Source organism: Adelges cooleyi, unplaced genomic scaffold (genome assembly GCF_023614345.1).
Source record: "Adelges cooleyi isolate 19-005CV unplaced genomic scaffold, UGA_ACOO_1.1 ACOO_flye_CR_arks_rails_tigmint_CR_PRNA_41, whole genome shotgun sequence".
NCBI lineage: Eukaryota > Metazoa > Arthropoda > Insecta > Hemiptera > Adelgidae > Adelges > Adelges cooleyi.
In genome coordinates, this window is record NW_026096090.1 from 3,641,477 (window position 1) to 3,655,642 (window position 14,166).

Consider the following 14,166-nt stretch of genomic DNA (forward strand, 5'->3'; position numbering starts at 1 on the left):
GGAAACGGACAGCGACATCTGAATATTCTTGGCTAATACTAAAGTCAACTGACGACGAACATTGAAATTTTGAGTCTTTTTATATTTACATGATTATAGCAATTAATCGTTGTTTCATTTTTTTAAATAATTTAATTATTTATAGTCTAATTGTCAAGACCACAAAATAGTTTATGTGTTAATATGAAAATAAAACGACTTCCTATAAATGTTCAAGGTTACAAGGGGTTTTATCGGCGTAACACACAGTTGTGCTACTAAAAACACACACATCTTTCTTTGCGCGGCTATTCACTAATGCGTTTTTTTTAGTCGAATAGTAGAGACACGCCCACTCTTCTCCATTCTATAGTATACCTCTTGCCAGTGTGTGTGCGGCTCTAGTCTCTCAATGAGTAACAGTAAAAAAATATACGTGTTTAGTATAGTATAGCTTTCGGGTTACGCCTTCGGCTCGGTGCGCACGCGCGGGCAACGGGTTCTCGGCTATATACACAACATAATATAATAACACTATAGTGTATCCTATGGGGGAACCGGTTGTTACCCATCAGAAAACCCTTCCCACCGGAGGCGGCGGCTGAGACGGGCACGAGACATACAAGCTCGTGCCCGCCGTGTAGTTTTTTTTTTTAATATATTTTTTAACAACCCTCACTCTTTTGCACTACATTTAGCGTAGGTACGACTTGATCGCGCACACACATACACATGCGCGCATGCAAGGATAGCTGCGGGAGAGAGCGAGAGCGAGTGAAAACATTGTTAAAATAAACCTACACGTATAATAACATGGTGTTAAAAAATAAGAAACAACACCTGGAGCACCCTTCAAACCCTTCTGTTGCTGCCGTTACCCTTCACAATGCGATGTGTAATATATTGAGTAAAGAGCGCCCGTTGTCCTCGGGCTGAGCGCGTGCGGGCTTGTGTACCTGAGTGGATTGGCGAATATAACCTGTGCTTAGGGCTAACCCGGAAACGAATAAGCGAAGGGCTTACACACGAAATGATAATAATAATAATAATAATAATAATGTGCAATCCGATGAAATGTGCAGTGTGCACGCCAATGAAGGGTGTAAGTTAATGAGTGTAGACGGCCGTGTGGTGGACCCATTAGTCAAAAAGCAATTTATGCTCTAGAGTTGCAGTCTGACGGCCTTCCGCCTTTCGTGGGTACCGATTAACCACACATCAAAAATATTATATTATTATTATGTTTTTTTTTCGCAGTCTATACTTACACTCGACGGCCGACTTCAGATGATAATTTGTCTGTTACGAATGACAGAGACGAGAGTTTACCCGCAAACTATTTGCTCTTCATTAAATGTTATATAATTGTGCAAATTAAAATAATTAATTGTTGTATTGCAAAATACAACAAGTGTTTAAATTTATAAGCTTAAGGACATTACCTATGTTTTAAGGAGTAAAGTATAGGCAATTTTTAATAAAATATATTATATTATATATATATATATATATATATATATTTATGTATAAATTAATAATTCATATATTTTTTTCAAATAATAATGAGTTACTATAAATTGGTTGTTCAGCCTTCATTGTACGAAAACGTACCTTGGGAGATTCACTTTTCTATACTGTATGTCTTTATAGTATGAACATAGAATTATTCATTTATTTTTAATTAAGATTTACCGTTTTAAGAATAGTCTCCAAAATGTACAAATTCTTAGGCGTACATTACCTCCTTATGAAGAATCAAAATAAAAATAATCACTAATTAACTATGATGATTTTGTCAAACGTATTCTAATTTCATTAAATGGTCGTATCACAATAATTATTTTAAATGTTTGTCTAAAACTATTAAACGGTAATTATAAATCTAGAGCTTAACCAATGTTTATAGAAAATACGATTTTTCTGTATGGGGTTTTTGTTAACATAATTATAGTATTAGCCGTTAGGTGCGTTCAGCTCGAAAGCAACGACGGCGAAAATCTCCCCGGCCCCGGGACGTGTACTCAAGTTTAGTGGAGGTAATAAAAAATAATAATTTAGCAGATAACATTAAAAGTTTAAAACCCGGTTTTAATAGACTCGGTATATGACAAAAATAGTGTACTACGGCCGCGGGTGAGAAGTTTTAGCAAATATATATAACGGAACTTCGGAAGATGTAAGTATATAGGTATACAGGGACGCAGCCCTCGAGCCTCGCGGTAGTTTTCTGTGTACAAAGTGGGTGTGCCGATTAAAACTGCGCTACCCGCGTGGATTTTTTTCTTTTTCTTTCTCATTCCTTTATAACTCCCGCATCTCCGGCGTTGTACAGAGATATATTTTATTAAAAACTCTCCCTCTTCGTGATTTATAACCCGTTGGAAAATTCCGGTACGGCAATACCCTCCAGAGCGCTACCGCCTCGGCCCGGCATACTTTAATTAGCCATTCTCGTTCGGAAAGCCTAGGGGTGCAGTAAAAAATGTAAGAAAGTTCTGGCAGCGAAAACGGTATAAAAAAAAGGCTTCTACGTTATATATCCGTAACGGCAAAAAAAAAACTCAGAAAGAGTGAGAGGAGTAGACGGTGGAGGGACTGAGTGAGGGAAAGGATAACTTTCCCGAGGGTAGTTGTGTATGCAAAGCATCGTCAGAGGGGTGGTTTTCCTTCAACCCTCTCGGGTGGCTAAATTAATTTCCAACGCTGAAACAAAAAAAAAAAAAATAACAAAAGCCCTATCGCTAATGGAACTCGCTACAGTTGCACGAGAAGGGAAGTAGGTAGGGGACGTGATGAGCGCGGGTATCTGTGGGTGTATTTATTATTCATCGTATATTTTTTTTTTCTCTGTTTATTTTGCCCACTACGCAAAAGCGTATTTCCTCTTCAGTATTTCTAAAAAGCTACGCAATAATTAAGTAAACTCGAGATAACACAAAATAAAAAAAAATACAAATACTAAAAATAAAAGAGAATACCGTAAGCTATTTACAAGCCGGCCGCTAATGTTGTACGCTGATGAAACGTCGCTCCTCGGTCCAATAATTTAAGCCACAAATCATGATGATTTAAACGAGGCGACATTTTTTAACAAACAGTTTATTTGATTTATTACCTTAATGGAACCAACAGTTTTAAATAATTAACTATATTGTCCGGCATATTTTGTGCAAACGATGCGATAATCACGACTATATCAGGTGTTATCAACTAGATCTATATTATACACATATTTTTTTTTTAAAAGCTCTTAAAAAATTAATGCTTACGTTAAAAAAAATAACAATAATTAATTATATTCTTATAGGGTTCGACCAATTCCAGTTTGCAAGACAAAATAATACTTAATAGCGTGCCCTCTATAGTTTGTGTAAATTGATTTTCACGCATAAAAATGACATTTAAACAACATCTATGTGCGTTTATATTAAACGTAAAAGTCACTCCGTTTTTGTGCTGTGCTATAAAAAAAAGTCGTTGAAATATTATGTTTGTTACCCTTTTAACTTATGTGCCACATCACTTGTTGGCGACCAACTCATTTAACATTTACAAACTACAAGTTTTAAATATTCAGTAAATATAAGTCTAAATTAAAATGTGTGTTTTGTTTAGTTATTGCAATTGTTAGTTACGGCTAAGTTCTGTTAAGCACCACAAATTAAAATTATATTATATTGTAGTAATAAAAATTTCATGGTGTTAAAAAACATGAAATCATATAAATCATTCAAATATATAGCATTATATGGGGTAATTAAAAACAAAAAATGTAATATATATTCAAATACATTTCTTTAGAAAAAGAACTAAAACAATTTATGTTTTGTTTAATTTTGTAATGCATAAACGTTTTATGATTGAGTTTTCAATTAAAGTAGAAAACTGTCAATTCAACTAATTAAAATACTGCAATTATTACACTTTCCACATTCGTTTACAACATATTGTATCCTAGAATTTTTACCCGATTATAATGCCCAGGAGCAAGATATTTCTTTTGCGTCCTATATTACATGTTAACGTGTATAGTAAACATCACAAAAACGCCCTAAAATAGAATGCACTCAGGGGTAGCTGACCCCCTGCACCCACGGTAGCTACGCCACTGAGCTGAATAAAAATTATATAAAATTACCTACACTCGCTTTCAATAATTTAGAACATACATAATGTGGAAGACATTTAAATACAGCGTAGAAGAAGAGTCTACTATGTGCTATCAGAAGCGATATTAAAAACCCTTATTAATTAAAATAATAAAATTAGGGATTATATTTATAAAAAAAATCTTTATTGAACAATTTGTATTATTAAACAGATAGGTTAATATATTAAAACAAAAGAAGTAGTTCTCTTTTGTTTTAATTTTTCTATATGCGCCGCACTTTATTTGAGGTGTATATATGTTAATGTTGGTATACGTTCTTTTACTCAATCTTAAAAATCAAACGATACTTTCAAATAGCGCTTCAAGTTTATTATAATAGTAACATTTTTACTTAATTTTTTTTTTTTTTAATTGCCTATACAAAGCCCTTAATAAAAGCAAGTAAAATGTCCTCGTAAATAGGTAGGTACCACTCGAGACGCTACATTAACGGATTTTTTTCCGGTATGCCCAGTGTAGGCCACTCGCAGCTGTGTATTCTCCGTATGGATCCGTTTATGATTGCAATATTATGGGAAATGCGGTTAAATAGATTTGACGAGAATAGATCATTTTATTTTTTATTATAATAAAACGGTTTCAGGATCAAATTGTCAGTGTACTGGATGATATGCACCATAGACGACATTCAGGTTAAAAAAATAATAATAATAAAAGTAAAACGATTTTCCCTGAAAACAAACGGTTAACACGCTCGCACACACAAATGCGGTTTCATCGAATATGTCAAACCTGGACGACAGGTCGGGTGTCTTTGTGATAATTATTATATTATACATTAATTTTAAACCGTTTTTATGTTCAACTGTCGGATCGGGATCGTTTTCGTTAACAATGCACTGTCGGAGAGAGGAAAAAAAAATTAAAATCGGTATCGGCATGAGTGGATTGATGCGAGGCCTCGAACTTTGTGTGATTGACAACGGATCACTCGCGTTCACTGTATAATAATAATAATAATAATAACAATAGACCTGCGGTGTTAATTGCGACAGTATTGTGCATAGTCGACAGCACGGCATTACCTTTAGTCGGTGCAGATCCGAGGGACGTTTTTGCAGAGGGTAGCGGAGGAGACGTGAGAGAAGTTAACTTACGTTGACGGGCAAAATTGCAAAAAACCGCATAACAATATACTTAAGTACATTTCGGTATTAGGTAGTCGACATCTACAACTGATGTTGCGATGCATATTATGCCCTATACGCGTTGTACACCGCGTTTGTGTTGCCTATACTTTTGTTTATCCGCATTCACTCAGATTAAATTATTATTATTATTGGAGAGCTGTTGCCTCTTGATCCGGTCGACCGTGACTCCACTCGGTGGCGCTCGCATTGTTTTCCACGGGGTTGTCAATCAAAAAATCACGAGCCCGCCATTCCAGGTGTCAACGCCCAACAGGTACACACTATATATATATATATATATACTTTATACTTTTATAGTTACACACACACACACACAAGTACAATTCAACCAGGGCGAAGCAAGAACAACGCCGGTATAAGTATATTACGGTCCAATAGACGAATTATTGTTCGGCAATGGCAATCGTTTGTATTATGATTTTTTTATTTTATTATTATTACAAATTCGCTATGTTATTGTAACGAAAGTGACTTTTTGGGTGAAAAAAAATATATTACACATTCCCCACACGGGGGGCCGGCGTCGATGGGAAATAATAATCATGCGAGCGGAAATTTGTTAAGTCGACAAAGGGAGAGACGGAAATATAACAACTGCACTGCGCATAAAAATAAATGCACGGATTTCATTCAAATTTCAGCGGCGAAAACGCCTTGTATTCAAATTTCAGCGCGTCGAGTCCGTGACGAATTTGTTTTATCGTCCGGCACCGGTGACCTTTGATTCAGCTCCTAGATCCCCACCGCGTGCCCCCTTTTGCCCAGCTGAAACGCCATCGAATCCATTATTATGTATTATACAACATCTACGAATATAATATTAACGTTGTTTTTCGGGGGGAGAGCACGTCGAAAGTTTTTTGTAACTCTCGGAAAAACGATATTATTATGCATTTTTATTGATAATATTTTTTCCCCGATCCAAAACGACGTCTGTGAGAAACCGGCATCGATGGAAAATGGCCGAATTTGCACGTGAACAACCTATGCCGCGATCGACGATAGCAGTTGAATTCACTTGAATTATTTATTTTTATTATGCCACCCGTGAGATATCGACCAATGCGGTTAGCGTAAAGGTGTAACCGCGTCCAATTAGTTGTCATTCGTTAATGGATAAAAAAAAAACTAAACCATACCCGTTCCCAGATGCAACCATTACCATCTGCAAACACGGTTATAACGCAGCCTCTGTCGGAGCGGAATCATATTGCCCATAAAATTGACTGTGCATTTATGAAGCTATAAAAAACAATTTTTTTATACTTTAAGGAGGAATTCATTTGAAATAGGAAAAATGTAAAATATTACACATTTATAAAATTAAGAAATGAACAACAAATAATTTGATTTAGTTAACACTAATTGATATTTTATTATTGATATTTATAAGGAATCATAAAACTAGCCGAAAGTATTATACTATATTTTTATACTAACATATTGCACGTATATTATACGTGTACACTATACTATCTATCTAAATACATAATAGATACATCTACATATATAAATATATAGAGATACTCTTTAATTATTAATCTAATAATAAAGTTTTTTTTAAACGAAAATATATTTAAAATAAATTATTTGTATTCAAGTATTTTTCCTAGTGAAATATAAAATTCTCTAATTAAATATTTTACTGCAAGTTTTCAATGTATTTTACAACGCCTATACAAGTATGGATATTACTAATTATCTTTTTAAATTTTTGAAAATAGCCTAACTCGGCCAGAACGACACTGCTTCAGTACTACTATAATATCAACATTACCCACATTGAATAACTAACAATATTTATTTTCTGACAATTTTAATTTAATAATATTGAGAGGATATCAAATATATAATTGTGCCACTGACTAATTGTTACTAAAATATCAAAACGCTTTACCTACCTAACAAATTTAAAAAAAAAGTGACAAGTGTACACAATTTACTTCAAAATGCATTAATTGATTAAAAAAGTGCTTAAATGCTTAATTAAATGCCACAATGAATTGTTAAAATCCGTGGCACGTAAGCAAAAAATTAAGAAAGTATTTAATTTTTGTTTCGTTTACCCAAGTACGGAATTTGTTTTTGTTTATTTACAAAGTTATTTTTACTGTTGAGTTGGCTTTTTTTCATTCGCCGTTGTACGGAATTTTTAATTAAATTAGATTTAAATTTATTTGTATTTCTTCTTACTATTTTTTTTCCAAATCTTATTTTATTGTTCGCTTTATGTGTTTGCATACACAAACCCGTTTTGCTAATGCTTACGGTGGTTAAAACAATTTTAATTGTAACTAATAAGTTGTATATTTAAAATGTTATAGTATATTAATTAAATAATAAATAACATTTATTTTTAATAAAAGTGTGTTTTTTTTTGTTTAGAAAACATCAATATGAAGTATTAATACTATATATTTTTTTTTATTGTCATTTCAACGTATGTTCAGTGTTGATGCATAAATTGTAATAATATAATAAAACCAGTTATGTAGAATTTACTCTAGCTATTATGATGAAGTAACTGACGAATTGAGTCTATATCATTTATATAACAGTATACAAATATATTATTTTAATTTATCAATAATATGTTGTAGCGAAATAAATTATAATTAAATTTTGAAATGGTTGCTGGGCTATCATAAAAACACCAGTTTCTTTATTCATTGGAATTTAAGTTACTATAATATCATGTAATTTGTAATAAAATATTTTTAATTTTTAAACCGTATACATTTTAATACTGTACACTAATTTTTGTACAAATTCTCTGTAAATTGTTCTGTGATAAAATTTTAATAAAAAAAAAACACATTTTTATAAAATCGTTTTAAATTTCACAGCGAAGCTAAAAAAATAGATAAGAAGCAGACAATAAAATGAATTATTCTTAATGGTTTATTTTAGTTATTTTGCTATTTATATAAATACCCTAATATTTTTATCTTAATATGTTTGTTATATATTTTTAAACTGTAAATTATAGCGGACATCAATTTTAACTAAAAAAAAAAAAAAGGTAATTCCATTTTGGCCCTAATAACAAAATATATCACTCCCACTCAAAAAGTAATAATACGTCTCATATGCAAAAGACTGTTAATTTAAAGTAAGTACAAACAATACAAATAATTAAAATTGTTAAATTTAAATAATAATAACAATAATTCGTAAATTTGAAATATACTAGGTACCTGGTAGCAATCAAAATGTATACGCTATCATCGAAGCTCTCAATCTACATGTACAGGAAGTACAAGTATAGTTACTGGAACGTCAAGAATTACTTCAAAAACTCGTTTAAAAACATTCAAGAAATGCAATTTGACTTAGTTTAATTGAACCGTTAGCTATAAAAAAACACATTGTCCATTCAAAAATGCAGCTACGATAACATATAAACAAAATATGTTGCCTATAAGAATAATAGTAGGAGTAATATTCTGTTCATTTACGAATTTATTTAAACATTTAAAAAATTTAATAGAAATTTTTCTTTTCTTCAGTAATATGACAGAAAAATTTAACTACTTCCTATATCTCAACATTAATTGACCATAAGCACTTACGATTTTATATGCCCAATTAGCCGCTGACGAAACCAAAATTTGACACAGGAATATTCGACCAATTCAATTACAAAATAACCTTTAAAGAATGTATTCCAACCTTATCTAATTGTAGTTTGCTTGGATATAAGAGAACTACGAATGAATAGTAAACAACAAATAACACATTAGAATGCTTATATTAAACGTAAGTTTATTTTTTTTAAATACTGGTTTTTATTAGACTTATTGAGTACTGGCTAAATATTACAATAATTTATTATCTCTCTCTCTATATATATATATTAAAAATGTACTTCGGTATACATTTTATTTCTAGATTCACTATTATTATTATGTTTATTGAAATTAAATTTATTATCGTTTCCTTTTCGATAAATAAAATAAAATAATTTTTAATAATCGATTTAAACTTCAAAAAATATAGATTCAGAAGATGAAAGGATTTGTTCGTTTTTTTAAACCAACAGAATAAATAATTTTTAATACATTTGTGTTATAAAATAAATATTATACCACTATACGTTAATACAAGTTGTATTAACAATAAGTTTGAGATTTTTATTATTAATACAATAATTATTTAATTCAATTGATCACTTAATTAACTTTACTAATACTGTCCAAGTATTGTTGATGTAATGTAACATGGGTCGACTGTATTTTTTGCAGCTTTTTTGTTAATCCTTTGCTAATTTTGTTACCTTCTTTGTCTACTGTAGGCAATCCCTGAATAAAAAAAATAATATCACATATAAATAAATTATTCTATTGAATTAATTTTCATATTTCTATAAGACAGGTTTTTGGGGTTAGAGTTAGCTGGTGACCTAAACAGTTTTAAGGTGAGTTTACATTGTTCAGTAAAGCCGCACAAACTTATTTATGTATGGTATTACTGTGTAGCAGCATAAGCAAATTAACTGAAATTGTTGTGAATCATTTAAGATTTACACGTCCAGTTTTTCACTTAACGTGTAAATCCATCTTAAGAATCTGACAGGAAAGTTAATGTAGCTTGTCTCGAGAAACTGCCAGACAGAGTCAGATTGTTGATTGTGGTAAAGGAGTTAGGCCATATCTTAAAAATAAGATTAAACTATAATATATAAAAATAAAATATAGAATTACATTTTCATCAAATTCTGAATACTTATCAGTATCCAATTTGAATAAATCTTTAGGATGTACTTTTTTTAACTCTTCTTTCTTAGCTTTTGCTTCTTCTAATTCTTTCTTTTTTCGTTCTTTCTCTGCTAGCTTTTCAGCTTCGACTTTAGCTTTGGCTTCTTTTTCTCGTAGTATGGTTTCCCGTCCAACAAATTTAACAGCTGTTGGTTTACCTTCTGCATCTTCAAGACGCACTCCGACATCTGGAAGAATTTCATCTCTAAGCTTATCACATAAAATGAGAATGTCCTTTGAAGCAATCGCACGAGCGTTTGATCGAACTGAGTCACGGAAATCTGATAAAATACCCAGAAAAGGCGTGACAATAGACTCGACCTATAAATTACAAAAAATTAAATGAATACCTTGGTAAGATGTATACAATAATAATATAAGGATTAAAACAAAATGAAAAAAGTAAGCGGACGTTACATCATTAGATGAACTTCCATCGCACACTGGAAAACCAATTTCTTCGGCGGTTTTAATACCAAATATTTTTAATATTCCTGTAATATATTTCGCAATATTTAATAATAAGTTGGCATTAAGCTTGGTAGCGTCGCAATCTCTTAAGTATACATTACAGGCAGAAATGCATTCTCTAATGGTATCTAATACCGACTTTGTATCAATATTATCTAAAAACATTAAAATAAAATGAGAGTATGGTTAAATAATAGTTTAAAAAAATAAATACTAACCACAAAGTGCAGCATGAACATTAGATTTACTTAGGGTAAATTTCCTATCTAATTCTTTTTCCGATAATGTCCATTTAGAATAACTTTCGGCTAATTTATCAGTATCACACCTTCTTGTCACATTTTTAATGTTTAAAAAAAATTCCTAAAACATAACATAATAAATATTAACACTTTTGTTAGAAAATACTAAAGAAGATATTGAACTAGCTGAATAAATAATTCAAACTGATAAAATTCTAACATTGAGAAGTTTTTCACAAGCCACAGCTGATTCCATTGTACTTTCACTATAATCCAAAGTTTCCTTCCATGAGTGCAACAAAAATGCAAGTCGCAGTTGTCTTGAAGAATGACATTTCAGAGCATCATCAATAGTAATGAAGTTTTTAAGAGATTTTGACATTTTGCACCCAGATATTGTTAAATGACCAGAGTGCAAAAAATATCGAACCCATTCTTCGTTATTAAAATATGCCTAAATGAAAAATGACATATTTGTTATAATATAAAAATAAATGTTAACAACTGTTTTAATAATTTTAATATTACTTCTGCTTGTGCTATTTCATTATCATGATGTGGAAATCTAAGATCAATGCCACCTGTATGAATGTCTAATGTTTGACCTAATATACTAGAAGCCATCACTGAACATTCAATGTGCCATCCTGGTCGTCCCTTTCCCCATGGAGATTCCCACCACGGTTCGCCTAACTTTGATTGTTTCCACAGAGCGAAATCATTAGGCGATCTCTTTTCAACTGATGTGCTCGCTGATAAGTCACCTAAAAAGTTATTAGCAAAATTAATTATACAGCTTATTTTAACTAAAAAAATTAACCTCTCAATATTTTTTAAGTAATTTTATATAATTTTGACGTTTCTCTTAACCAAAGAGGGACTTGGATTATTAGTAGGGTAAGCTAGATTAGGTTAGTGAATGGTATTAACACAACAAGGGGTAAGGGCTAAGGAAGATCAACCTTATAAATGGATTTAGGCTCTCAAAAATGTCAGGAATTAATTAGGCATAGCCTCCAAATAATTTTTTTTCCTTTTTACCGAAATTCTGTGGGAGCTTAAAGAGTTTTTCAAGGATCTGTAGAGGAAATGTAAAACTATTTTTGAAGCTTTTATCGAAAATAAAATTATAATTTATTATCCTTTTAAAAATGAATTATATATATTTTTTTAATAAAATAATATAATCAAATATTGTATTAATACCTATTTATTTCAGAATTAGTATGTATAGAATTTTAATAAGATTTATTTTATTTTACGGTAGTCTCGTTAACTAACAAATACTTATAAAGTATTTATACAATATATTCAATAGTTGTCATGTATCCATTTACCTTCGCCTTCTTGAAGAGACTTGGAATCTCCATATGCTTCAGGAACTAGTTTAGCATAATGATGATTAGGCTTAGAATCGAATGCAGCTACATCAAAATATACAGAACCATTTGATTCGTAAGCATAACCATTTTCAATAATTTTTTTTATGTAATCAATGATCTCAGGAACATATTCACTGACTCGAGTAAGTTTGTCTGGTGATAAAATCTGTTATAAAAAATTTTAATGTTGAGTAAGTTACAATACAAATTTTATACATACAAAGCAAGTTTTAAGCTAGTGACTAAATAACTAAATACTCAACGTTTAATGCATTCATATCTGTATGAAAAGCCGATTCCCAAAATCGTGGTAGTGAAACAAATATACTGTTTTCTGAAACACTAGAACAATCTCTTTTATCCAAATATGCGCTAAAAGAATCTTTGATTTCACTTAAAGCAGACTAAAAATATATATCTTAATTAGTTTATTTAAATTGATTTAATGAAGAATTGATTTATCACAAACTTTCAAATCATCCATAGCATTTGCAGATTTTTCAAATATCTCTGCGGTCACTTTCAATTTTTCAATGGCTTTGACAGTCATCGCTTTTTTATCAGCATCCATTTGGTTAACATTTTTTTCTAGATCCTCTAGAGCCAATAGGATATCGCTTAATATAGTTTGTTTAACTGTAGTGTTCTTTACATATTCTTCAAAGAGGTGCAGTTGTCGTGCTCGTTTAATTATTTTGTCATCAATGTCGGTGATATTCATAACATACTCAACATTATAACGGAAATAGTCTCCTAGTACCCGTCTTAATATATCAAATGTTATATAACTTCTATACAAAAATAAAATAATCAATGTATCAATATATTATATATTTATATGTAAAATAGTATTTTTTATTTTAATTTACCGAGCATGGCCCATATGAGAAGCATCATAAACTGTAGGTCCACAACTATACCAAAGAACTTTATTGCCATTTTTTGGTACGAATACTTCTTTTCTCCTCGTTAAACTGTTATACAGTTTCAACTGTGGCGATTCTAATGGATTTCCAACAGCCCAAGTTGGTTGAGTTCTTTTGGTGACAGACATACTTTCTATAATAAAATGAAAACATTAAAAAATTATTTTTTAATTAATATATTGAACATAATAATACAAAATATTATTTATTAATAATGTATAATTATAAATTATGTTTAATACTATTAAGTGGCCCTCGCTTGATCGTTATTTTTAACAGAATATTGAAATGCTGATAATAATATAAAAAAACATGTAATATACATAATTAATACTGATGGAGAGATAGTATAAACATAAGATATAGAAGAATAACCGGCTTCTGTAGCTATTTAGATTTTGCTGTGAATGAAGTGTCGAGAAATATGATACATCCAAGCTAAATGTATACGGTATGTAATATGTAATGCAAATTTTGTTAATTTTTTGATGTTATTTAATAATAGTTATGTAGAGCTACTTTAAATATTAAGTGTAATTATCTGATTTCGATAAACATACTTTACTGACAATTCGCATTCACATACCAAATAAGTTAAAGATAAGGCAAACAGTTTATAAACAGTTTTAATTTTAATTACAAATCAATGGTTTCAAGTTTCAACTAGTTTGAAGAATCTGGTTTAATATTGTGCACTAACTAACTACAGCTAGTTAATAATTGTTAAAAATCTTATAGTTCAAAATCTTATGCATAAAAATATCAGTTTAAATTTATAGGCTTATTATTTAATTTAATAATATGATAAAATAATACGATTTTTAAAAACTTACCTACTTATAACACCAAAAAACCATTAATAAAAAGATCTGTGCAAAAATTATATAATGAGAAAAATAAAATTTTATTAAAAATAAAGGAAAAACATATTGATGTTTGTTAAATTCTTTATTAATTTATTTTTAAATTAAAGAAAATGTAGCAATGTAATTAATTTTATTAAATATTAATTGCCAAATTTGGACCACACGACCATTTCCCTGATGCCATGTGGATGATGATGACAAAATACAGATGAGGTGATGAT

General features: G+C 30.5%; 1 protein-coding gene across 2 annotated transcripts; it reads right to left on the reverse strand.

Moving 5' to 3' along the window:
* Positions 1–9,278: 9,278 nt before the first annotated feature.
* On the reverse strand, positions 9,279–14,147 carry LOC126841760 (cysteine--tRNA ligase, cytoplasmic). Of its 2 annotated transcripts, none has more exons than XM_050578397.1 (11): positions 13,917–14,147; positions 13,023–13,212; positions 12,623–12,944; positions 12,417–12,557; positions 12,109–12,319; positions 11,300–11,535; positions 10,992–11,225; positions 10,748–10,892; positions 10,476–10,684; positions 10,005–10,379; positions 9,279–9,602 (listed from the first exon to the last, which is right to left on the reverse strand). In XM_050578397.1, the coding sequence occupies exons 2-11, from the start codon at positions 13,205–13,207 to the stop codon at positions 9,474–9,476; spliced, it is 2,187 nt and encodes a 728-aa protein (XP_050434354.1). In that variant the 5' UTR covers positions 13,208–13,212; positions 13,917–14,147; the 3' UTR covers positions 9,279–9,473. The 2 variants fall into 2 exon arrangements, with proteins under 2 accessions (XP_050434354.1, XP_050434353.1); XM_050578396.1 differs by having other exon boundaries at positions 9,280–9,602; positions 13,913–14,147.
* Positions 14,148–14,166: the final 19 nt, after the last annotated feature.